The sequence below is a fragment of the Chiloscyllium plagiosum genome, unplaced genomic scaffold (genome assembly GCF_037043375.1).
Source record: "Chiloscyllium plagiosum isolate Xiang-an unplaced genomic scaffold, Cpla_swu_hap1 HiC_scaffold_8, whole genome shotgun sequence".
Taxonomy (NCBI): Eukaryota; Metazoa; Chordata; class Chondrichthyes; order Orectolobiformes; family Hemiscylliidae; genus Chiloscyllium; species Chiloscyllium plagiosum.
The window spans coordinates 27,730,317-27,757,677 of NW_028270146.1; the positions used below are offsets into that span (position 1 = coordinate 27,730,317).

Here is a 27,361-nt window from a genome sequence, read left to right on the forward strand (position 1 = left end):
CTGAACTACTCACCTCAATGATTTTTCAAAACCTCAGTTAAGTGCATTTAAACAAATTTTCTAGAAACCCGGTATTGCACAGAACTCAAAGATGAAACTGAATCTATATACTTCTTAACATGCATAATATCGAATACAAATAAAAAAAATACATGGTTCTGTCCACAGTAGAGTTTAAGTTTCTAAATAATAATATTTATAATAATAGTAAAAGTATACTTTTCCTAAAAGTTCATCACAAATCTACAAAGTTAAAAAGGGATTGTGCTTAAAACAAAGGTAGATAAAAGAATAAATAGGTTAGAGTCTTTTGGTGTTCTCAGATGTAAGGTTTTATCTGAGACTACAGTTGGTTAGTTAGTTTCTTGGAGTTTACCAGCATAATATAGTTATCTTTTATGTTCAGTTCTCAGTAGTTTCTATCCAGCTAATGTTAGATATTTTGTTTCCTGAGGGAAAGAGAGCCTTCCCTGCTTGGGTTCAGTACTGCATTCTTACCTTCCCGGTCTGCCAAAACAGCCCCTTGAAATAGCAATTTGTTTACAGGGGACTGGGCCATATAATGCACGGCATGGACTGCTCACAATTGTGCACTTTGTCACTTTTCGACCGGACTGTAAATATCCAACAGTGCAAGCTTCCATTCTTTACTGATTCAACTCAGAGCAATGAAGTGGTGAAGGGAAGCAATGGACATTGAAAAGGGGGCAAGAAGACTGTTGGATCCATGTGCACCATGGGGCAAGAGTAGGTTTATTCAAGGTTGCATTTTCAGTGGAAGTGTTCCCACAAGCATCTCACAGTAATTTCTAGAGCTCACAGTCTCGATTAGATTACTCAGGTGAAATGTGCCAGAATCAGGTGTTCCCTGGCTTTGACTGTATTCTTGTGAGTTCCCTGTATACCGTCCAGCCTAGATTAGAGTGGTGCTGGAAAAGCACAGCAGGTCAGGCAGCATCCGAGGAGCAGGAAAATCGATGCTTCGGGCAAAAGCCCTTCATCAGGAAGGGGCAGAGGAGATGTCCTGGGGGTTCCAGTGAGAGATAGATTCACTGAGATTCTTGTAGGGAAAGGAGGATAACTTCTTCAAGGTAGGCATCCTTGCAAGACGATTCGCAATAAGGTTAAAATCAACTAGGCAAACGTGAGGACTGCAGATGCTGGAAATCAGAGTCTAGATTAGAGTGGTGCTGGAAAAGCACAGCAGGTCAGGCAGCATCCGAGAAGCAGGAAAATTGACATTCTGAGCAAAAGCCCGTCATCAGAAACGTCGATTTTCCTGCTCCTCGAATGCTGCCTGACCTGCTGTGCTTTTCCAGCACCACTCTAATCTAGACTCTGATCTCCAGCATCTGCAGTCCTCACTTTTACCATCCAGCCTAGGTCACCTCTTTGTGCTGTCTGACATCACCTTGCTCTATGCCCTTTAATTCTTCCTCTTCCATCTCCAGAATTTCCTTTTCTCACAATGAAAATTGCCATTCCAGGGCTTTGCCCACCTCAGGGTTGACACTGCTTTGGAAGGTCATAGTATAGAGTATGCCACAGATCACCAGGGGACCCTTGCGGGAGTGTACTGTCTGATCCCAACAAGCGTTCCAGGCACCTCATCTTCATCTTCCAAAGCCTCATGGCCTGCTGATGGTGCGCAGATGGTTTCTATTGCATTTCATTTCATTGACCTTTGTAACAATATCAGAGTCACAAAAAGATGATCAGGTGATCCAGTCTTTTCAGGGGCATGATGGCGAGTGTAATGCAGAATGCTAGCTTATCAGGTGCTTTTCCTGTTACTGATGGATGAAGCAAGGCGAAATGACTTCTGTTCTACTTTTTGGTTGTGTTCTTATATACACTCAAAAATACTTCAGCTGCCCTTTCATGGGCTCACCTAATAAATAGTGTGACCATGAATGATTCCACACTATGTTGCCACCTCCACATACCTGAACTGTCCCTGATCCAGTGTTCAACTATATCTCCTCAGCAAAATTCTAATCATTGGCAATTGACAATAAGCTCATTAACAAAATTTATTGGCCATTTTTCACAAATTAGACAGATTGCGGTGCCTTGCCTTCCCCCATCTGAGCACAAGCACTTGCGGCAGGAATGGTCAAATCAATCCAGCAGGCAAGCTAATGGTTCCAAACTTTGTGTCTCATGGTATTTCATTGGTTAATTTCAATGGGTAGAAAATCATGGGTTGTAGCCCCATGTTGTTATATTTGTTGAACTTATACATGCTGAATATGTATTAAACAAGAAACAGTTCAATGAAAATCCATGTGAAGTCTTTTCAAATTCGCTCACAAAGGAGGAAAGGTCTTTAAAACATTCATCCATTGCAGCATTTTTCTTTTGTAGTTGAGAACGTTTGTTTGGTTGTAACAATTTCCATCAGAAATGCATATTTCGGAGCTCATTTCTTCATTTACATTTCAAGAACACTTTCTATGCCTGGTTGAAGCAGATCAGGAAAAGTTAACAAAAGGCAGAAGAAGTAGGGTAAATGCAGAAACATCTATTTGTGTCCATGTAGCTGACACACTGGTTGATGGTGGAGGCATAGAGGCAACACTGTTCCATCGGGTATAAATGTAAGGATGTTCCTGTGAAGAAACCAAGAAACTGAGTTCAAGTAACAAGCATTTAAAAATAATATTAGATGACATTTGGAGTACTATGTACAGATCCAGGCACCACACCCAGTGAAATTTACATTGGCCGTGAAAGTGAGAGTCACTGTTTTCGCAGAACCCAAGGGTTAAGAGGTTACATAAACTAAGTTTAGCATCTCTGGAGTTTAGAAGGTCAATCGGTGCTTGTTTGGAGTTTTGAGTACTCTGAAAGGATCAGATAATCAGACCAGATAAATATAGAGAAATCCTTTCCCATTATACAATGAGCGGAAGAGCCTTAGGAAAAGTTGATGGGCAGAGAGACCTAGGAGTGCAAGTCCATTGTACCCTGAAGTTTGCTGCACAAGTGGATAGAGTGGTCAAGAAGGCACATAGCATGCTTGCCGTCATTGGACAGGATATTGAGTGTAAGAGCTGGCAAGTCATGTTAAAATTGTAAAGACATTGGTTCAGCCGCATTTAGAATACTGTGTACAGTTCTGGTCACCACATTACCAAAAGGATGTGGACGCTTTGGAGAGGGTGCAGAGAAGGTTTACGAGGATATTGCCTGGTATGGAAGGTGCTAGCTATGAAGAGAGGTTGAGTAGGTTAGGTTTATTTTCATTAGAATAAAGGAGATTGAGGGGGCCCTGATTGAGGTTTACAAGATCATGAAGGGTATAGACAAGGTGGTTAGAGACAAGCTTTTTCCCAGGATGAAGGATTCAATAATGAGAGGTCACGCTTTCAAGGTGAGAGGCGGAGAGTTTAAGGGGGATACATGCGGCAAGTACTTCACACAGAGGGTGGTGGCCATTTGGAACGCGTTGCCACCAGAGGTGGTAGAGGCAGGCACAGTAGATTCATTTAAGATGCGTCTGGATAGATGCATGAGTAGGTGGGGAGCAGAGGAATACAGATGCGTAGGAATTGATGGACAGGTTTAGGCAGTACATTTGGATTGGCTCAGGCTTGGAGGGCCGAAGGGCCTGTTCCTGGGCTGTAAATTTTCTTTGTCCTTTGTTCTCGTGTTCCAATTTAAAACAAGGAGCTATAACACTGAAATCAGAGTCAGGCTATTCTGTAGAGAAGTTAGAGTGCATATCTTCTTGTAAAGAGTGATAAAAATATGGAACACCTCAGAAGAAACAGCTTTGCTAGGTCAATTAATGATTTTAAACCTGAGGTCAATAGATTTATGCTGGCTTAAAGTGTTCAGGACTAAGAGGGCTAAGCAGTATAAGTAGAGGTCAGATGCCACCTCCAGAACAATGATCTATCAGGCTCTACAGCTAGACTTTTACTATATATAAATCAAGGAGTAAATTCTCTTTGTTTTCTGCCTGCATTTTACCGTAGCTTTTCAATGATTTGGCTTTAGTTCTATTATGTTTGTTGAAAGGAGACAAGGAGGACCTTTGGCCAGAAGCTATTTGTGTTCTATTGTTTCTAACCTGACTTTCTTAGTCTGACACAAGAATATTCAAAATGGAATATGTTCTGGTATCAAAGATGGACATTTTTGCACTTCAATAACCATTTGAGAGATAAAACATCAGTGGAGAAAAGTCACCAAGTATTTCTAAAGCCATGTAAAAAAATATTGCAAATATGCACCAAATAACTCATGCATACCACAAAGCACAACTTCATAAAATTAATCAACTAAGTTTGATGACCTTTCAGTTGTACCTTTGTTGGACAAATGAGCTGCACCGGTTTAGAAATTGAATAAATTTCCACCTTCTCGCCTTCTGGTTGGAACTGAAACAAGGAGTTCAAAAATGTTATTTATTTCTGTGATTCAAATCTCTACAGCCCATGCTTTCGCTCCTGTTCCCCTATCATCTTGGTGCTTATTGACCTACATTGGTACCTACTTAAACAATATTCTGATCTAAATAGTTTAATCTTTCACTTTAAATCCCTCAACAGCCTTATCTCTCCCAATCTTCCGAACCATCTTCAACTCCATGACCTGCTAAGTGATCTGGGTTCCTCTCATCCTGACTTCTTTCATATTTTTAGTCATAAATTCTCAACCATTGCTGGCTGTGCTTTTGTCTGCTTCAGCCCCAAGCTCTGGAATTTCTTCTTGTGACATTGGTACCTCTCTACTTCTGATTCCATCCTTAAGACACTCCTTAAAACCAATCTCTTTGCCCCAAGATTAGGTTACCGACCCTATATCTTTTGATGCAGTTCCACATTAAAAATGTTCTTTTATAACGACTCTCCTTTATTATGAGAAAGGCACTATATATAAATGTATTTTTATATTTATTGGATGAACAAGCATTTATTAGAGACTGTTATGTAGCACAGTTTTCAAAGATAGAGATCCATTAGGAGACTACAACATTCTTACCATGTTATTCCAAAGTGCTTTGGCCATCTCCTTGTGCCCCTTTATGGTGAAATGGAAACAGTCTGGACTGAAAAAGGAGTAATCAACCTCACCAGCCTGAACAAGTAAATAAGCAAAAGGAAATTATCTTATAGAATTTTGTTACAATGTTCTAAAGAGAATTTTGCAACTCTTGGAATGCAGTTACTATGACACAAACAAAAATATGGATATTTAGCAGTTGGATTATATTGGAAGATTAATTTCTGGAAAAAAAAAGAGCTTGGGAAACTACTTGATTTCTCTTGTTAATTGATTGAGCTTTTACCTTTGCAATGGATTTGGCACTGCTTTTTGATGCTGGTTGACATGCCCCATCAGAAAATTGCAAAGAAAACTTTATATTATAATAAATTATCTAAATTCCTGGAGCTAAGATTCTAATTCCGGTTTCAAGGGAACGATGTAGAATGATACTATTTCTGAAAGTCATCATTGTAAGTGTTAGGTTGTGACCTAACATACATTATTTACATTGGTTGCTTCTCTGTACAGTAACTTTGTGGTAGTTATTTCAATAGAAAATTTAAATAGGTTAAAATATCATTGAGACTAGATCTGTAACCCATGGCATCTTAGACAGTATAGTCCCTGCCACTGAAAATGTATCCCTACTAATGTTGGTAGCCCTGCAGCCATTTAATGCTCTATGAAATGGCAGGAGGCAAGACCTCTGCCTTCCTCTCTCTGTCTGGAGGAAGTGCCACTTCAGACAGCTGACAACCAGCTCTGTTTTCCCAGCAATTTCATCGGGCATGGTACTCTATGCAGAGAAACTATACATCCCTATCTGTTTAAATACTGTGAAGCTTGGGATCAAGTGTGGAGAACTCAAGGTGGGAACGGGACTTGCTGCTCCCCTAGCCAATTTATTCCAGTGGAGTTACAACACTAGCATTGACCTGAGAATGCAGAAAATTTCCCAAGCGTGTCCTGTACATAAAAAAACAGAATAAATCCTGGCTAATTACCGCATCAGTCTATTTACTTTCAATAATCAGTAAAGTGATGGAAGTTTTCATCAACTATGCCATCAAGCAGCACATGCTTACCAACAATCTGCTCAGTGACATCCAGTTGGGGTTCTGCCAGGGCCACTCAGTTCCTGACCTTATTGGAGCCTTGGAGAAAATGAGGACTGCAGATGCTGGAGATCAGAGCTGAAAAATGTGTTGCTGGAAAAGTGCAACAGGTCAGGCAGCATCCAAGGAGCAGGAGAATCGATGTTTCGGGCATAAGCCCTTCTTCAGGAATAAAGAAGGGCTTATGCCCGAAACGTCAATTCTCCTGCTCCTTGAATGTTGCCTGACATGCTGCACTTTTCCAGCAGCACATCTTACTGTAGCCTTGGTCAGCCCAAACATGGGTATTGTCCAGATCTTGCAACACATGAACATAGGCTGTGTCAGAATCTGAGGCAATGCAAAAGATGCTTACATCGTGCAATCATCAGCAAACATACCCAGTTCTGATCTGGGACACTACCCTGAGGAACTTCAGCAGAGATATCCTGGAGCTGAGATGACTGACCTCCAACAACCGCAATCAGTATGATTGGTACGATTCCAGCCATTGGAGAGCTTTTCTTTGATTCTCATTGATTCCACTTTGGCTAGGGGTCTTCAATACCACACTCATTCAAAAGAGCCTTGATATGAAGAACAGGCACTCTGACTTCATTGTTGGAATTTCACTCTTTTGCCCATGTTTGAACCAAGCCTATATTGAAGTCGGGTTGGCCCTGGCAGAACCCAAACTGGGTGTCAGTAACAGATTGTTGCTGAGTAAGTATTGCTTGACAGCAATGTTGATGACACTTCCATCACTTAACTGATGATTGGGAGTAAACAGTTTGGTGTGGTAATTAACCACGATGCATTTGTTTTGTTTTTTGTGTATAGGAGACGCTTGGCGAATTTTCCATATTGCCAGGGAGATGACAATGATACAGCCATTCAAGCATTTGCAATATCCTGTGTATCCAGCTGTTTATTGATATGATGTGGAATGAATTGAGTTGGCTGAAGACTGATATCTGGGATGCTGGGGACCTCTGGAGGGGGCTGAGATAGATCATGCACTTGGTACTTCTGCTGAAGATTATTACAAAAGCTTCAGCCTTGTGTTTTGCACTGATGTGTTGGGTTCCCCATCATAGAGAACAGGCATATTTGTGGAGCCTTGTCTCCTGTAAGGTTCAAGAGACCCCATCATTCCTGATTAGATGTGGCAGCATCGTAGACGTTAGGTCTGAACCATCAGTTGTGGAATCAATTATCTCTGTATATCACTTGTTACTTGTTTGTCACATAATTGTTACAAGTTCAAATGGTTGACATCTTATTTTTATGTAAGCTTGGTGCTACTCCGACACATGCTGGCCTACACACTTCATTAAACCAGGATTGATGTCCAGGCTTGATGATAATGGTTGAGTGGGGAATATACTGGGCCATGAGTTTGCAGATTGCTTTGGAGTCCAATATAGCTGGTGGGTCACAGCGTCTCATGTAAGCCCAGTCTTGAATTGCCAGATCTGTTAGAGGTATATCCAATTTAGCAGGTGGATCAAGCCACAAAACACAATGTAAAATATTCTCAATGTGAAGGTGGAATGTTGTGCCTACAACTGCGTGATGGTCACCCTTATGGTCATTGACCTGTTGGAAGCTTAACTTATTTAACACGTTAATAGTGCCACACGACACAAGGAAGTTCATCTGCAATATGAATACAGATCTTTTTCTCCACAAGGACCAACTTGATTAGCAGTGGTGCTGCCGAGCCACTTGTGATGGACATTGAAGTTCCCTCACCCAGATTGTAATCTGTGTCCTTACCACCCCAAATATTTCTTCCAAGTGATGTTCAACATGGAGGAGAGCTGAATCATGAAGTGATCATGGTATACTGTATATAGTGCTCAGCAGGAGGTATTTTTGCTAAAGTTTGACCTGTTCACATGAGGCCTAATGGGGTCTGGAGTCAACATGGATGAAATAGCATGGAGTCTGCTTTGTCTCATCAAAATTAATATAGAATAAAAAAAAGTACTTGGAGAATATACAGATTTAATTAAACATGCTGTGGAAATTCATTGCAGGGGATCTAGTAGCCTGATACCTAAGTCTTTGCTCGGTCTGGTCTATTCAGTGAATCCCTACAGCATGGAAACAGGCCATTTGGTCCAACAAGTCCACACTGACTCTCCAAGAGTAACCCACCCAGACCTATTCCACTACCCTATTACTCTACATTTACCCCTGACTAATATACCTAACCTGCACATCCCTGAACACGATAGACAATTGAGCTTGGCCAATTCACCTAACCTGCACATCTTTGGACTGTGGGAGGAAACCCACACAGAAACAGAGAATGTGCAAACTCCACACTAACAGTCGCCCATTGTTGGAATCGAACCCAGGGCCCTGGTGCTGTGAAACAGCAGTGCTAACCACTGAGCCACCACACCGCCACCCACTGAGCCGGTCTACATTTGACTCCTTTCCCAAAACCAACTTGATTGACTCTTAACTGCTCTCTGACTTGGTCGTGCAATTAGTTGATATAGTGGTAGGCAATAAATGTCAGTTTGCCAACAACGACAGTACCTTAAGTGCGATTAAAATATATCTTGCTTGTAAATGACTAGCACTAATCACGGCGATGACATCTAAACAGAAGATGGATTGAGATTTTATCACCCTAACAGAGATCATTTATAGTAACAATAAGAAAATACTTACCAAAGGGTAAAAGAGGACAAGAACAATTACACAGTTCTTTCAAAATGATCTCTCATTTAATTATTATAATATCGTGATTTAACTTTCCCATTTTAGTTGGTGAAAAATCTTGTTACATGAAAAGAAATTCAGGAGAAATACTGTCTGACTTTTACAATAATTTAATAATTAGACTGTATATCTGACTTACAATTCCTTATGTTGTCACCATGAAGTGTATTTGATTTGGCAAAAATATGATTTGTGGTGTTGACTGTATGCTCAGTACAAGACATTAGGGGAGACCTTGAGGCAAGATTAGAGTTGGTGCTGGAAAAGCACAGCAGGTCAGGCAGGCTTTCCTGATGAAGGGCTTTTGCCCGAAGCGTCGATTTTCCTGCCCCTCAGATGCTGCCTGATCTGCTGTGCTTTTCCAGCACCATTCTAATCTTGACTCTGATATCCAGCATCTGCAGTCCTCACTTTCACCTCGAGATCTTGAGGCAGCCTGCCTAGTGAAAGTGAAAGTTGGGCAATGACTTACTGCATTCTTACCAAGGTAGTGAACCCTGTAAAGCCAAGGGCAGTAGGGAACATCTGACCAAGTCAGGCAGAAGTCTTTTAAATATGCAAATCAGGGTGTTATGGCATCATCAAATTTCTGCCTTGCAACTTTTGTGCGCATCGAGGCAGGCTAATTCTCTGAGCGGTCTGCACCATTTCAGCTGGGTATCAGGACAAAGAGCAGCCCAGGAGGTATGTGCTAATTTCTTCTATGGAACCAGGAGGAATGGAAGTGCTGAGCTTCTAAAATCAATTTGGGTTGTTGGTTTCACTGGTTGCCTCTGCCATAGAATCGCAAACATCACATATGAGGCCATTCAGCCCCTTGTGTCTATGTTGACACTTTGCAAGCCATCTCAGTTCCTTGCTTTTCTCCTATCGCTCTGCAGTTTATTTTTCCGACACAAGTATTCATTCAATGACATTTTTGAAAGTTATTATCAGATCTGCACCCAATTTTCAGATCGTTACAATTTGCTGGATATTGCTTTTCCACACATTGTCATCGCTCAACTGCTTTTACAGGCACCAAGACAGGTGTAGGTTTGCAATGTTGCAGCACACGATACAATGCAATCCACTTCTCATATAAAAAAAAATCATTTCATTGAAAGTTTGAAATGTGGTTTGGATAGCTTACCAAATTTAATGGAGGTGTTACACTTTTCAGAAATGGTTGAAGTATGACAGTGAAATCTTCTTTCTGGTCAAATCTCCCAGATGCAACCAACTCTTCCAGCTTTGTCTGAGAGGAAAGATATTTACCAATTTTCAACAGAATTACAATGAAAAAATTACACATTTACAACTTTCTCCACAGCATGTCACATCAAGGGGTGGATCTTTCACGGAGTGGCAATTGTGACCAGAATGCCATCCCATTCACTCTTTTCTCAGTTGCTTTCTGGCTGAATCTTTCCAGGTTGAGAATCTTGAGAAAAGCAAGGAGCACCTTCCCTTGTACAGCCCTATTGTGGTGCTGTAACACCAGAGTTGAGGGTGGGGCATAGACTAAGCCCCTCATCCTTTCTTAAGAACCAGTTGTCATATCCCTTAAATGTCCGGCGTGAGTGCTAGCGAGTAGTGAATAGGTAAATGTTGATGAGCAGGCAATTGTGTGAATGAGTGATGTTTCTCGGGTGGGTAAAGAGGTAGGTGAGTAGAGTGGATGGGGAGCAGGGAAGCAGATGAGTAGAGAAGAAGGTAGCAAGAAGGGTAAAATACTGTGGGCATGCATTATATGCAAGACATGGAAAGTTCAAAGGAGATGTGAGGACAGTCTTTTACATAGAGAGTGGTAAGAGTCTGGAATGGGCTGCCAGGGGTAATAGTGGAGGCATATACAATAGGAGGCAAGCAGAAGAGATTAATTTAATATGGCATCACGTTCAGCACAGCATCATGGGCCAAAGTGCTGTTCTATGTTCTATATTATACAGTGGGTAAGAGTGGCAGAAGCATAGGGCAATAATGAGGTAGGGAGGTTGTTACTGAGGTGGATGACTGCGTAAATGGTTTGGGAGGAATGGTCAGGTTAGACTGAAGAATGGCCTCCTGTCAACTACCCCATGTTTGCTAGGCAGGTATATTTGGGAGATCAGCAGAGGAGGGGAGGCAGGTGAGAGAAAGATGGGAACAAAAACAGAGATAGCTGGAGAAACTCAGGTAAGGCAGCAACTAAGAAGAGAAAGCAATGCTAACATTGGACAGACATATGGATATTACTGAAACGGTGTAGGTTAGATGGGCATCAGATTAATTTCACAGGTCGGCCCAACATCAAGGGCTGAAGGGCCTGTACTATGCTGTAACATTCTGTGTTGTATGGTGGAATTCAATTTGAGCATAACTATGCATTGTTAAGCAAGTCCTGTTTGTTTGTACAACTGTGTGGCACCCCTTCCAACACTCTGATGATCAATAGTAGACTGATGGAGTGATAACTAGCTGAATTGGATTTGTTTTGCTTTTGTATACACATCATACCTAGGCAATTTTCCACGTTGTCAGGTAGTTGCCAGTGTTGTTGTACTAGAACAGTTTGGTTAGAGACAAGGCAAGCTTTGGAGCACACAGTTTCAGAACATTTTTAGATTAGATTACTTACAGTGTGGAAACAGGCCCTTCGGCCCAACAAGTCCACACCGACCCGCCGAAGCGTAACCAACCCAGACCCATTCTCCTACATATATCCCTTCACCTAACACTACGGGCAATTTAGCATGGCCAATTCACCTAACCTGCACATTTTTGGATTGTGGGAGGAAACCGGAGCACCCGGAAGAAACCCACGCAGACACGGGGAGAATGTGCAAACTCCACACAGAGAGTCGCCTGAGCCGGGAATTGAACCCGGGTCTCTGACGCTGTGAAGCAGCAGTGCTAACCACTGTGCTACCGTGCCGCCCATTTGGTCAGAACTCTGCAGATGCTAAAAATAATGAAGAAAGTCTGAGCTCTCAGGTGCAATCAGCCACAATCTCCTCAGATCAACAATGATCTCATTGAATGATAGAATAAAGTTGAAGGACTGAATGGCCTACGTCTGTTCCTATAGAGACAAAAGAACTGCAGGTGCTGAAATTCACAGCTTGCCATGTCTTATGGTCTTATAGTGTGAGTGTTCCAGGGGAAAGGAAAGCCACAACCCATTGGACAGGAACCAAGAAGAAGTAGTTCCATGAAACCCACAGATTGGACAGGGAAAAAAAAATTCTCTAGATTTTTGAATACAAGTAAAGTGATTGGGTTGGGAAATTAGTATTTTTGTTCTGTCACGTGTTCAGTTGCTCACAATGTGGTCTCCTCTACTTGGGGGAAATGAAGTGCAGACTGGGTGATTGCTTTGTCTGTCTGCAAAAAATACCCGAGCTTTCACTTGCTTGCCACTTCAGCACACCACTGTGCTCCCTAGCCAACACCTCTCCCTCAGGCTTGCTGCACCAAAGCTCAGCACAAGCTGGAAGAACAGCACCTCATTTTCCATTCTGCAGCCTCCTGGACTTAATAATGAGATCAATCATTTTAGGGCTTGAACACCTTTTCCCATGCTTCCCTCCACACCCCACACACCAGACCCTCTCATCACATGGGCTGCTACCACACACTACCTACTGTCAATCAGTAATAGTCCCCATTAGCAACTGTTCATTCCCCCAGACTGACCTTAAATCACCCCATTGTCTGCTAACTGTTTTTGAGCTCTATCTCCACCTATCATTTACTGTCCCGGCTCCCCCACCTCAACTTTTGTGTAAAAACCATGGTTTTTTTCTCGCTAATATCAGTTCTGAAGAAGGGTCACTGGACCTGAAACATTAACTGTGATATCTCGCCACAGATTCTGCCAGACCTACTGAGGTTTTCTAGCAATTTCTGCTTTTCTTTCAGATTTTCAGCATCTGCAGTTTTTTTTTAATTCTTTTCTGCAGTATTGTGTACTTATATTTCAGTGAAAGACGACCATATTGAATAAAAAGCTTTATAAAAATGATTTATCGAGCCAGATCGTATTTTTGGGATCTGACTTGTCCTATAGCATCTAGAACATAAGAATGGCCCAAGCAAAGGTCCATGACTTCAAAATCAATAGATGACTTACAGGTTAATGACAGATGGCTAGATATACCAGCTTGAAGAAGAAAGGATAAATCAGGGGCCTTTCGGGACTGCCAGATGTACAATTAGGATTCAGTTAATGGGGTGGTGGCCAGAGATCGAAGGAGTGATGATACATCTCATATATCATTGTGAAATCTGTGATTACCAGGATTGTAGGAACTCGAAAACCATCCTGTCATCACATTTGTAAATTTAGACTGCAGAAATCAACAACAATCTTTGGAAGTGGAAACAATGGTTGAGCAATCGTGAATAAACTTTCAGGTGTCAACATAGTCTGGTGAACAAACTATAGCACGATTCAAACCGATGATGACACTACACAAGACCGAGAGCAATGTTTCAAATTCTTTCTCTTCTAAGGAAGAATGATCGTGGAAGAATGAAGAATGATCAAGGAAGAATGTACCAGTGGCAGAGTGAAGTCAACAGCAATCCTTAACTAGCACATCTGAAGATGTAAATATTGGGGTTCACCAGTAGGTCAATCTCAGAAGGCAAATGAAATTATTCAACATCATTCACAAACTGATATAAAGAGTTTACATACTTCAGCACAGTTAGATCAGTGGATTAAGAATTAATACTTGATTATACAGATTGAGGATGATCTGCAGAAGTCTCCATGGAACAGCATGGAGTGACTCAGTGAACACTGCTGCCTCACAGCACCACGGACCCAGGTTCGATTCCAGCCTCAGGCTGTGTGGAGTTTGTACATCCTCCATGTGTCTGCTTGGGTTACCTCCAGCTGCTCTGGTCTCCTCCCACAGTCCAAAGATGTGCAGGTTAGGTGAATTGGCCATGCTAAATTGCCCATATTGTTCAGAGATGTGTAGGATGGGCGCATTAGTCAGGGGAAAATGTAGGGTAATAGGGGAATGGGTCTGGGTGGGATACTCTTTGGAGGGTCAGTGTGGACTTGTTGGGCCAAATGACCTGTTTCCATATTATAGGGATTCTATGAATACAGCGTTCCACAGACTGAGGACATGGTCAAGACGAAATTGGTCAAGAAATCCAGGATATGGTTTGAAAAAAAACATGTTTCAATAGAGCAGCTGAGTGCCATGATAATAATTCTTGTAATTAAAGATCTCCTAGCTGATGTTATGGGTCAACAATCTGATTCAGCAGGGAAAAAGATCTGTGGAGTGGAAATTCAGTAAATTAGGGTCTAAGTTTAGGAGGAATATGTCTGGCATAAGGTAAACCTGAGTGATAAAAAGGCCTTCCAAGGTAGACAGACTTTACAGACCATGCAGAGTCAAGAACAGACTTAAGGTCAACAATTTGTGGGCGGCACGATGGCACAGTGGTTAGCACTGCTGCCTCACAGTGCCAGAGACCCGGGTTCAATTCCCGCCTCAGGCGACTGACTGTATGGAGTTTGCACGTTCTCCCCGTGTCTGCGTGGGTTTCCTCCGGGTGCTCCGGTTTCCTTCCACAGTCCAAAGATGTGCAGGTCAGGTTAATTGGCTATGCTAAATTGCCCGTAGTGTTAGGTAAGGGGTAAATGTAGGGGTATGGGTGGGTTGCGCTTCGGTGGGTCAGTGTGGACTTGTTGGGCCGAAGGGCCTGTTTCCACAATGTAATGTAATCTAATCTAATCTAATTGGCTATCCAAAACCAAGTCCAAAGAAAGCACATTCTAGACAAATTATGAAACCTCCAGATCACATGAATTTGCAAAGTTAGAGTGATGGAGAAAATGAAGTAATGGAAAATATATGCATGAATAATGCACGTACAAGTGTTAACTAGAAAACCTGGAGGACAACTTGTTTAATATAATGGGTTTGAAGGGGTGAATGCTCATGACTGTACTAAGCTTCACTCAATCTGATAATATCATTCTGGCTTGAGTGGGGAGAAGGCAGAGCATGTTAGGACCTGTATCTACAGGATTTGACATGGTTTCCATAGCAGTGTCTAACTTACAAATGAAATTTACACTTAATTGCTGTCATTTTAAAAAAGTACATCTTACTTAAAATCAGAGCCTTTGTTTTAATCAAGATTCTTTTGTCATTGATTCCCTACAACTAAACCAAGCAGGCAAGGAAAATGGACAGTGACAGTATATTACTCTACCCACAAGCTGTTAGTTGATGGTATCACAACATATATAACACCAACTTACTTGAAGTGAAATTCACCGCTCCTAATGAATTATCATGGTCTGTTAACACATACATAATTTGTTGATATTGGGTTTGACAGATACAATAAAATTACAAAAGATGAAATCTGATATCTCAATTGCTTCTGTGGGTGTTGCTAGGGATTCCTATTTTTTCAAGAGATTAAGTTTTATGAGGATCATAACAGCAATCATTTGTAGCATTCATAGTGACAAAACTGAACTGAAAGGTACTAGCCTGGCTGGCAATGTATTAGGAGAGGTTGGACAAACTTTGATTGTTTTCTCAAGAGCATCGGAAACTGAGGGGGTGATAGAAGTATATAAAGCGGTGAGAGGTACGGATAAGATGGATGGTCAGAGTCAATTTTTACGAGGGTGGGAATGTCAAATACAAGGGGACATAGGTTTAAATTGAGAGGGGAAAGTTTAACGGAGATGTGCACGATGGTAGAAGCAAATACAATATCAAAGTTTAAAAGGCATTTAGACAGACTTAAGAACAGGCAGGGAATAACAGGATAGGGAGCATGTTGCATGGATTCATTTAGAATGCATATGTTCGGCGCAAAATGGTGGACTGAAAGGCTGCATTATTCTATGTTCTAAAAATAAGGACTTGCATTTATATAGCACCTTTCACATCTTCAAGATACTTTACTTCCTTTGGAAGTGCCATTATCACTGTACTGTGATAGAATAATCCATAAATTATGGTTTATTATATTGAAACATTGATGCACAGAATTGTGCTGCTGAATAAATGCAATTGTTTTATGCTGTGATGATTACGAGCTATGCTGTACATGTCCTTCAGCAGTGTCTCAATAATTACATTTAAACTGTTGAAGAATGCAGCTTTAAGAGCCTGCACTATTTATCACTCGTCTGAGAATGACACCTGAATTTATAATTGAAGATGACTGTGTTGAACTCTCCAGGGATCATGAATTCTCTTATTCATTGTCAATTAAAGCTGTTATGCATGTAGTTATCAGTCAGAAATAATTAATTTCATCATGCGTGTGAGTTAAAAAGACAAAGCACCAGCAGTGCGCTGAATCTACAGCTGCTTTTAATGCTAAAGGCAAAACAAGTTTTTCTAAATGACAACTTTAATAGGCCATTGAAGATCAACAGCACGTTTCTATGTCATGCACCCTTCAATAGATAAGACAATTCAAGCAGTTTATCACTGTTATCACCTACCTGAAACACTTTATTAATTCTGCGTAATTCCCTTAATTCAGCTGAATCAGGCATAGGGTTTACTAAACATGGACAAAACTTCCTGCAACAACAATAGAATGACTTGGAGTAGAAATTGCAATCAGACATCAATAAATTCGATTATTGAAATTGGAAAAATTACATCTTTCATGTTGGATTACTTGGCAGCCATTGCAACATTTCATCATTGTATTAACATTTATACAATATTATAATGGCATTGGTTCATCAATGGGTCCCTCTCTGTGCTGGAAATAATATATAATTCTAAATATTTGATTAGTGATGATTTCTGCTTCTGACAGATGCCAGCTTCTCCAGGATAGATGAGCTCTCCACTAAATTAAATGACTGCTGTGGTTTAAACTTGAAAACAGATATAGGCTAACTTAAAACTGAATAGTGCATGAAAATATGGAAATGTGTACTGGGATTCTGGAAATATAATGTCATTGAAGGAGCAAATGTTTGGGGAGTATGTTAGCTTCCTCAATTTATTTAATGAAAAGCTGGGAGAAATTATACAACGCCTTCACGTTGGCATTCATTATGTGGTGCCTACAGTAGGGATATAAGTGTTATGTGAAGGGAACTAAGCACAAGGAAAACTTTTGTTTTGCATGCAGTACAGGCAGATCAAAATATACAAAGATCATAGGGTGTTTGAATAGAGTGAGGAATACAAAGTTACCCTGCAAAGAAGGTGCACAAAAAGCAAAATCAACATTAGACTTAAAATCTGAGAGGTCCATTCAGAAGTCTAATAACAGTGGGGAAGAAGCTGTTCTTGAACCTGTTGGCACATGTGTTTCAGGTTTTCTATCTTCTGCTTGACTGCGATAGGTGGAATTATTTTCCCATTTTATCATACCTGGTTCTTAAGAAATTTACCGGATAAACTCTTTCAGTATAGCAATGTATTAGTCTGCATTTCCAAACATTCTATCCTGGAGTCAACTCTTTTTCTGAGCAAAATATTAAGCTAAGGTTGAAGTTTTGTACAGTGAATTTGCATTTGTTGGACCCCAAATTAAAGTGACCTAACCTATTTCATAAAGGACCATTGATTGGAATGTTTCAATTTCACAGTGGTTTGGTCAGATCCTTTTGAGAGTATTGAGTTCAATTTTGGGAATCAAATCGAATTTAAGTCAGATAGGTTTACAGTTCAGCCATGAGATAATTCAATGACAGAAGAAGCTCGAGAAGTTGAATAGCTGACTTTTGATCCTATGTTTGTTTCACAGTTAACAACGGATGACAAAAAAGGCTTTACTTCCAGGTCCCTGAAGTGATATAATCTCATTTTAACATTTATTTCAAACACTATTATCAAATACAACCAATAATGTGTCATTGTATTCGTAATGCAGATTGGCATCTTTGCATTAACTTTAATGTATAAAGTCAACTATGGATCTGATCATTTTTTGAAGTGTTAAGTCTAATCTGGTTTAAATTTCAGAAGATTTGGACTCCAGGGACTGTTAAATAAGAACTTAAAGCAGGAATTTTACTGTGGGCAGATAACATGAATTAACCATAAACAAAAAAAAGCTTAACTTGCAATTTTTTAGAATATTTCATTCTTTTTATTTCAATATTAAAGGACTTTCATTCCCAAAACAAAGGAAATTAGTGGGTTGATCTGGGATTCTTGGTTCAGCGACAAATGTGGGCAGAATGCAAAATGCACAAAGAAAACACACAAAATGGTTTATATCCCATGAATGAGACTCAATTAGGACTGGAGTCCTGTCATACAGAAATTGAGCATTAATTCAGTGGACTGAAAGTCAAATTCAGCCTATAGGAAACTGTAAGAGAATTGCAAGGAAATTATGCACTAACTGTAATCTGATTTCAGAAAACACTTTTGTAGCACATATGTGACCAGTGACAAGGTTCCCTAATGATGGATGAAATCAGAAAAGTACCTCCAATTCTACCCTTGAAGCAAGTTAACTTTCTTGAAAGCAATATAAATCCATAAAATATTAAACTCACAAATAAATTGATTCTGAATGGACGAAATTGGATGAAAGAAAGATATAGTACCTTTGAAGTAAACATCCAAAAGAGCCATCGTTGACTAAACGGAGACCTTCAATTGGCAGTAACTGTACTAAGTTCACTATTGTCCTAGGCATCTGTTCAGGAAGGATTATATGTTACTTTTATGCATAACAGAACCTTGACTCTGACATTGCAATTTCATAGATCTGAATAAATGTAATATTAAGATCAACAGCATAAAAGCGTAGGGAAAAGTAAATTCTTGGCATTTATTAGTGTAGATAAATGTCTGCTGGTGTACGTAAATGGGCAGTTAGCTTGGTTGGTTGGACAGCTGCTTTGCAATGCAGAGTGATGCTAACAGCATGGGTTTAATTCTTACACCCTCCAAGGATACTGCGAAGGACTTTCCTTCTCAACCTCTCCCCTTTCCTGACGCATGGTGAGCCTCAGGTTAAACCACCATCAGTTGACTCTCTCTAATGAGAGAGCAGGACAATAGTAACCTTTCTATTTTAGATAAATGTATTGTTCAGTTCAGATCTTTCAATTTGGAAGCAGATATGAAAATGTGAAGTGATAATGGAATGACTGCATTATTTTAGAAGACTGCCAAATTAAGCAGTTTAATTCTTGTGTATATTTGTTTTTCTTTCGTTGTAAGTAATTTGTGAATTCAATATTTTTGGATTTGCATTCCTTCCAAGGATGTTATCTTGCTTTGTGGGGAGAATTAGATTGACATTATGAGGGATAATGTTATGACTTCATGCATCATCAGATTGAATTACAATAACAAACAGTCCCTTAGTTTCAGAAGGAAAAATAAAGATGCTATGCTATAATGAAAGAAGAGGTAAATTTAATTGTTATTAATTCAAAAGCAAAGTCTTTATTGCATATCTGAAATAACAACAGGTAATGCTGGAAGTACTCAACAAGTGGGTGGCACGGTGGCACAGTGGTTAGCACTGCTGCCTCACAGCGCCTGAGACCCAGGTTCAATTCCCACCCCAGGCGACTGACTGTGTGGAGTTTGCACGTTCTCCCCGTGTCTGTGTGGGTTTCCTCCGGGTGTTCCGGTTTCCTCCCACAGTCCAAAGATGTGCAGGTCAGGTGAATTGGCCATGCTAAATTGCCCATAGTGTTAGGTAAGGGGTAAATGTAGGGGTATGGGTGGGTTGCGCTTCGGCGGGTCAGTGTGGACTTGTTGGGCCGAAGGGCCTGTTTCCACATTGTAATGTAATGTAATCTAAAAATAAGTCTGGTAGCACATAGGAAGAAAGATGGCCAGACATCAGTATTTTACAGAATGGTCTCATTATGAATGTCTGGCTGAGATCAAAGAATGACGAATGAGTGTAGCTCTCAGCAGGCAGTGTTAACACAGCTATTGAAGGTAGTTCTAAATTTGATTGTTTGTTTGACATCTTTATGGCCCTTTAATAAGTTATACTTTACTGGAAGAGTTCTGCAATGCCTCCATGTTTATTTACATAAAAGGTAGAGGTTGATGGGCATAATAGCATTTTGTCATTGATACTGTGAATCAGTGGCTGGTTGACAGCTTTATGAGAAAGTAAGAGATATTGTGCGTTTCAACAGGAATATTGAATGGCTGTTGCTATTTAATGCTAATGGGACAAAAAAAAGCTGTTGGAAGTACTCAACACATCAGTGGAGAGAAACAGAGTTACACAGCCAACATTATATTAAAGGGCAAAACATGCTCAAAGGGCTGAATGGCCTATTCCTGCTCCTACATTCTATGGTGCTACTCTATATTTCTATGTAGCTGAATCCCTCGATTAATTCCTCTCAATATCAGAAGGAGACAGACTTCAGAACACATTACTTGGGCATGAGGAATGCAACTTTTCTCCCAAAAGGAAGAAGCCAGTTAAGTGTGTTACCCTGATAAGCTGATAAGCTAAAATGCAATTATTTTCACATAAATTGTAACCCTCCCAGATATTATAAGGGTTCTCCATAAATATCTACCCACCTTTTAGGAAGTAGGAGTTTGATTCATGAGTGTTTGCTACAGAGGATTAGGTGAGGCAATTTAAGTTTGAAGTATATGGCCAATGGGCTGAGAAGTGGCAGATGGAGTTTAATGTAGATAAATGTGAGGAGCTGCATTTTGGGTTTGCAAATCTTAATAGGATTTATACATTTAATGGTAAGGTCCTCAGGAGTGTTGCTGAACAAAGAGACTTTGGAGTGCAGGTTTCATAGCTCTTTGAAAGTGGAGTCACGGGCGATAGGATAGTGAAGAAGGCATTTGGTATGCTTTCCTTTATTGGTCAGAGTTTTGAGTACAGGAGTTGGGAGGTCATGTTGCAGCTGTACAGGACATTGGTTAGGCCACTGTTGGAATATTGCGTGCAATTCTGGTCTCCTTCCTATTGGAAGGATGTTGTGAAACTTAAAAGGGTTCAGAAAAGATTTACAAAGATGTTGCCAGGGTTTGCCGATTTGAGCTATAAGGAGAAGTTGAATAGGTTGGAGCTGTTTTCCCTGGAGCGTCGGAGGCTGAGGAGTGACCTTATGGAGGTTGATAAAATCATGAGGGGCATGGATCGGATAAATAGACAAGTCTTTTTTTCCCTGGGATGGAGGAGTCCATAACTAGAGAGCATAGATTTAGGGTGAGAGGGGAAAGATATAAAAGCAACCTAAAGGACAACTTTTTCACGCAGAGGATGGTACGTATATGGAATGAACTTCCAGAGGAAGTGATGGAGGCTAGTACAATTGCAATATTTAAAAGGCATCTGGATGGGTATATGAATATGAAGAGTTTGGAGGGATATGGGCTGTGTGCTGGCAGGTGAACCTAGATTGGGTTGGGATATCTCGTCGGCATGGACGAGTTGGACCGAAGGGTCTGTTTCTGTGTTGTACATCTCTATGACTCTCTGACTCCATGCAGACAAATTTTCGACAATAAGAAATCATGCAATCTGGTGGTTATGCAAAGTGTATTAAACCACAAATCTAAAAAAAATCCTGAAAAGAAAAAGTAACTTTTTCTTATTTCTCTGAGGGAATCAAAAATACATAGGTTACTAATTGCAGATATATGAGTTTAAAAGAAATAAATAATGATATCCATAAAATATCACATAAGAATACCTTGATCCTGAGAGAGTGAACCCTTTATGTTGAGAATCAATTTGAAATAAAGGTGACTAAATCTAATAAATTTCCAAACTATTCATCTTATTTTGAGATATTCATAATTTATTTTTTTGCCACTGTATGTTTGAAAGGTGGGGTAGGAGATGTCATTTGATCACGAATAGACTATCTGAATCATTATTCCATATTGTGTGGGAAGAACTATCTATTACAATCAGCTAAACTTCAGTGTTATGTTATTTTTAAGTTATTATTGATAAAGGTTTGGGGTTCAGCATTTCTTTTACCAGACTGTGGTTTTACTTATCAGAGACAGCATTGTAACTTTGGTGTGACAATTATCAAAATAATCCCCAATTTTTTATATAAGTGTTTTCAATTCTTATCAGCAATCTTACATGGTTGTGGAGGGAGTTGACAATTTTATGCTTGCAAGCTAGCTTTGTCACAGTTATTGAAAAAAAAGAGTATTACAGTATGCAAAGAACCCCTTCCAGCCTATTGTATCCAGGCCAGTCATCAAGCACCTATCTACTCTATTCCTATTTTACAGTACTTGATCCGTTGCTGTGTCTGATACAGAACATTAAAAGATCATCTAAATACTTAATTGTTGTAATGGCTCTGGCTTCTATCACCCTTTCAGCGAGTGAGTTCTAGATATCAATCACTCTCATGGTGAACAGGTTTCTCCTCAAATCTCCTCTGTTGCTCCTTTTTTTCGACATAGTTTGCTGTAAGGTTATAGTGTAAAACAACTTTTAAACTATATTCCGATATGTTTTGAATCTTGCTGCTTCACGGATGAACAATCTCAAGAAAGGGTTTTGCTATATGGAAGCAACCCTAAGGATTTAATGTATATTGATCTGATTGGAAGGCAGACTATTTTTGTTGTTAGATTGTCATAGTAACCTGAAGAACAGGGCAGAAGAGGAAAATATATTATTAACATATGTTTTTTGTTAAAAGGGCAAGTAAAGTTTTCTGTGACTAATTATGTAATAATGCAAAGAATATGGCTTTAATTAAGGTCATCATAAACATCTACTGAAAACTGTTGAACAGTGTGTTTCATTGTGCAATTACTAATGAGTAAGTGTACAATAAATTGAGACTGAATTTGCTATAAATCAACTGTGGCTGTGTCTGATTATGATCTAAACTGATTTATGGGTAATAATGAGCATAAGGGAAAGTGGAGGGATGCTTTCCTGATGGTTTGGTACTTAATCCTCTACACAAGAAAGGGATACAGATGCCTTGGATCCTGGAAATCACATAAAAAATAGATGCATGACCTTTTGATCCACAAGGTGGTTTTCTTAAAGATATGGATTTCTATCCTGCTGTAGTCCCTTTGGGGGATAGATGACAATCCCTATGGGTGAGTATAACAAGCAGCGAGGGAATTGTCACTGATTGCACAACAATTCACTGCTAATCTTAAAGTGCTATGGAAAATTAATACAATGTTTGGTGGCTTATATATTTGTACGCAAAGAACAAAGTACAATGAATTCATTAAAATTTATTTTTCATGTTTGTGTCAAAGGCAAGGCAAGTATGTGTTGCCCATCTCTAATCACTCTTGCATTGAGTGGATTATTGGTAATTTCTGAGGACATTTAAGAGTCAACCCCATTTCTGTAGATCTGGCTCACATGTAGGCTATCAGTCAGCAGGTTTCATTTATTAAAGGACATTAGTGAACCAGATAGGTTTTTATACAATCAATGAGGTAAAAACAATATATCCCTGGTGGTGGGGTCTTTTTGGAGGTTGCGGAATCTGAGGGCGGAGGTGCGGGATGTGGACAAGATGCATTGGAGGGCATCTTTAATCACTTCCTCTTTAACCAATTCCTCCGCCTCTGCCGTATCTGCTCCCAGGAGGACCGGTTCCACCACAGAACACACCAGATGGCCTCCTTCTTTAGAGACCACAATTTCCCTTCCCAGGTTAAAGATGCCCTCCAATGCATCTCGTCCACATCCCGCACCTCCGCCCTCAGACCCCACCCCTCCAACCGTAACAAAGACAGAACGCCCCTGGTGCTCACCTTCCACCCTACCAACCTTCGCATAAACTAAATCATCTGCCAACATTTCCGCCACCTCCAAAAAGACCCCACCACGAGGGATAGATTTCCCTCCCCACCCCTTTCCACCTTCCGCAAAGACGGTTCCCTCCGTGACTACCTGGTCAGGTCCACGCCCCCCTACAACCCACCCTCCCATCCTGGCACTTTCCCCTGCCATCGCAGGAACTGTAAAACCTGCGCCCACACTTCCTCCCTCACCTCTATCCAAGGCCCTATAGGAGCCTTCCACATCCATCAGAGTTTTACCTGCACATCCACTAATATAATTTATTGTATCCGTTGCTCCCGATGCGGTCTCCTCTACATTGGGGAGACTGGGCGCTTCCTTGCAGAGCGCTTTAGGGAACATCTCTGGGACACCCGCACCAATCAACCACACCGCCCCGTGGCCCAACATTTCAACTCCCCCTCCCACTCTGCCAAGGACATGGAGGTCCTGGGCCTCCTTCACCGCCGCTCCCTCACCACCAGACGCCTCGGAACACTTCAACCCCAGGGCATCAATGTGGACTTCAACAGTTTCCTCATTTCCCCTTCCCCCACCTCACCCTAGTTCTAAATTTCCAGCTCAGCACTGTCCCCATGACTTGTCCGGACTTGTCCTAACTGCCTATCTCCTTTTCCACCTATCCACTCCACCCTCTCCTCCCTGACCTATCACCTTCATCCCCTCCCCCACTCACCTATTGTACTCTATGCTACTTTCTCCCCACCCCCACCCTCCTCTAGCTTATCTCTCCACGCTTCAGGCTCACTGCCTTTATTCCTGATGAAGGGCTTTTGCCCGAAACATCGATTTCGCTGCTCCTTGGATGCTGCCTGAACTGCTGTGCTCTTCCAGCACCACCAATCCAGAATTTTATACAAACAATGTTTATCTCCCAGTCAGCATCACCAAGATTAGCTTGCAATTTCAAATTTTATTAATTTAATTTTAGATTCCACATTACCATGGTTGAATTTGAATTTGAGGCAAAATTTCCAAAGCATTAGCTGAGCCTCTGGATTTCTAACCCAATTACATTACCACCACATCACCATTTCCACAATTGAGTGAGAAATGGAGTTTGATAGACGTGAGGTGCTGCATTTTGGTAAGGTAAATCAGGGCAGGACTTAATAGTAAGATCTTGGGGAGTGTTGCCAAACAGAGACCTTGGAGTATAAGTTCATGGTGACTTGAAAGATAAGTCACAGGTAAACACGGCAGTGAAGAAGGCATTTGGTTTGTTTGCCGATATTGGTCAGAACACTGAGTATCGGAGTTGGTAGGTCGTGTTACGGCTGTACAGGATATTAGTTAGTCCACTTTTGTAAAACTGCATTCACTTCTGGTCTCCTAAAAAACTGGCTGGCAGAGTTTTCACAGACTCTGGATGACCCCTCCCATGATCAAGAAATGGGAAAGTTTAAATTTTAACTATTATGGATGCTCCAAACAATATTTCCTATCGCAAGATTTTCTGCAGCTTTGGAAAAAAGGCAAAAATGATAATAGAAAAGTTTGTTCATCTTTTTACAGAAAGTAACTACCTAAGGAAATATAATCAGTGCAAGGATCAAATATTATGTCGCAAATATTTCAAGAAATAATAATTAGTTTAGGAATATAACAATGTATATCTTCAGCTTATCATCCACAATCTCAAGGCGCATTAGGAAGATAGCAGTAAACTTTTAACACTGTGATTAAGGCTTATTGTCAGGAATCCTAATGATTTGCATTAAAAGGACATCCTTACTATTGTTTAGTATTAATGAATCTTCTTCTACTGCTATACAAGTATTAAGTTGTAGGAACCCTTACATTAATGAATGAAGAATGTATAAATTAAGTTTCAGAAACCACATTTCTGATCAATATGCCCAATTTTCAAGAAAAAAATTAGCTAAAGTGTATGTGTATTGACCAAAAAACATTTGGAAAGTACTCATCAAACAATGAAAATTATAACAAATAAAAAAAATCAAAGTTCAGTTTTTTTTTGTGTTAAGTACTGTTAGCTGTTTCTGAGGAGCCATGAAAAATAAGGCTCACTAGTTCCTACCAAATCAAAAACTCAATGATGTGAATTATGAGGCACGCATTCCAAACAGGAGGGAAAATATCAGTCAAATGTGTCAAGTTTGTGTGTTAAAACAATAGCATATTGGAGAAGAAAGTCAAGAGACAAGTGTATTTACAGTGGATAAAGAAATAGTGAGTAGAAAATAAATGTCAGAAGTATTTGGGAATGAATCAGAAACTGAAATGTCAACCCTTTAGAAACCAGATTGAATAATATGGAAGTGCTTGGAAAGTTACCTGTTATACTATTCTATTTCTCAGAAAACTATTGTGGTGGGTTATTAAAGCTGCTATAGACTTCTAAACTAAACTAAGTAAATAGGCCATCGAAAATGTCATTGATGGTAATGTGGGGAATGTTCAAAAATTAAGCAACATCTGCACAGCCTCATCCCATAGATCTTGGCCCAAGTGAGAAAAGAGATTCTATTTATGATGGTCAATGCCATTATTGAATTGAGTCACAGTAGCTAGAGCTCATCTGTTGCGATGTTGCTGAAACTGGATGTATCAAAATAATTGTGAAAATATGGTTGCAAAGATACTATGACAGCATAGGTGGGTTCATATTCAATTCCACAATTGCAGGACTGTATTAAGAGGACTGAATGATCACTAATTGCTACAAAAATCGACGATTTTCAACTTCTATTGAATGGTACACTCAAGGAATTTTCTGCTTTTATAATTAAATGGACTTTATCAATGTAAATTCATGGAATTTGGAATGAAAAATGCATGAACAACTTTTCAACAATTAACCAAAAAAGTGAAAATATGATTTGTTGTGTCCAGACAAACCTGGAATGAACATTTACAACACTTAAATACATTGTATGATTGGTTAAAAACAGCCAATTTGATTATAAGCTTGGCTAAAAGTGAATTTACTCAAGTAAAACAGACATATTTGGGACACACTGTGGGACTAGGCCAAATAGCACCTATAGTGATGAAAACAAGGACTATCTTAGAGTTTCCCATGCCTAAGACAAAGCAGGAGATTTTGCAGTCTATTGACGAGTGTTATTTTTATCAGAGATTTGTCCTGAACGTCAACATTTTAGTGTCTCTTTTGATAAGTTCAGTTTGGAAGCTGTACTAACGACCACAACTGTCTTTGTAGAGTTTGCACATTCTGTGTGGGTTTCCTCCAGGTGCTCCAGTTTAATCCCACAATCCAAAGATGTACAGGTCAGGTGAATTGGCCATGCTAAATTGCCCATAGTGTTAGGTAAATGGGTTTGGGTAGGTTACTCTTTGGAGAGTCGGTGTGGACTGTTTGGGCCGAAGGGCCTGTTTCCACACTGTAGGGAATCTAATCTAATTAATATGCAAAGTCTTTGCTCATTTATTACATTGCTACATCTAAAGTGAAATTAGCAAAGTAAAATAGAAATTGGAAATTATAATGGAAAATGAAAATGCCTCAGACAAGTAAAGTTGCATTCTTTTTGCAGTGAGATATGATAAATGTTCATAATATGTTGACATTGTTTGAGAATTTGGGTTCTAAAGCAATGAATGTATGTATGTATACAATTTTGATTTGTATTTCCAGATTGTGTTTTTAAAGGGAAGACATTGCTTTTAGTTCAATTTTTGATTTATTCCATGAGCATTATTGAGGTGTCTGGAGATCTATTTTGTTTATGTGTATTTTATTGACATCTTTAAACCCTTGAATGAAAAGTTTACTGCACCACGAGTAA

General features: G+C 40.0%; 1 protein-coding gene across 4 annotated transcripts in view; it reads right to left on the minus strand.

Moving 5' to 3' along the window:
- Positions 1 to 1,374: 1,374 nt before the first annotated feature.
- The window catches only part of LOC122553958 (phospholipase B1, membrane-associated), an 88,521-nt gene continuing 62,534 nt past the window's right edge, over positions 1,375 to 27,361 (minus strand). For all 4 annotated transcript variants that reach the window (XM_087989473.1, XM_087989474.1, XM_087989472.1 and 1 more), the window contains 6 exons: positions 18,376 to 18,467; positions 16,297 to 16,378; positions 9,964 to 10,068; positions 4,993 to 5,088; positions 4,317 to 4,388; positions 1,375 to 2,612 (listed from right to left, as the gene is read on the minus strand). In XM_087989473.1, coding sequence (XP_087845599.1) covers positions 2,475 to 2,612; positions 4,317 to 4,388; positions 4,993 to 5,088; positions 9,964 to 10,068; positions 16,297 to 16,378; positions 18,376 to 18,467 — 585 coding nt within the window. In that variant the 3' untranslated portion in view covers positions 1,375 to 2,474. The remainder of the gene's footprint in view (positions 2,613 to 4,316; positions 4,389 to 4,992; positions 5,089 to 9,963; positions 10,069 to 16,296; positions 16,379 to 18,375; positions 18,468 to 27,361) is intronic.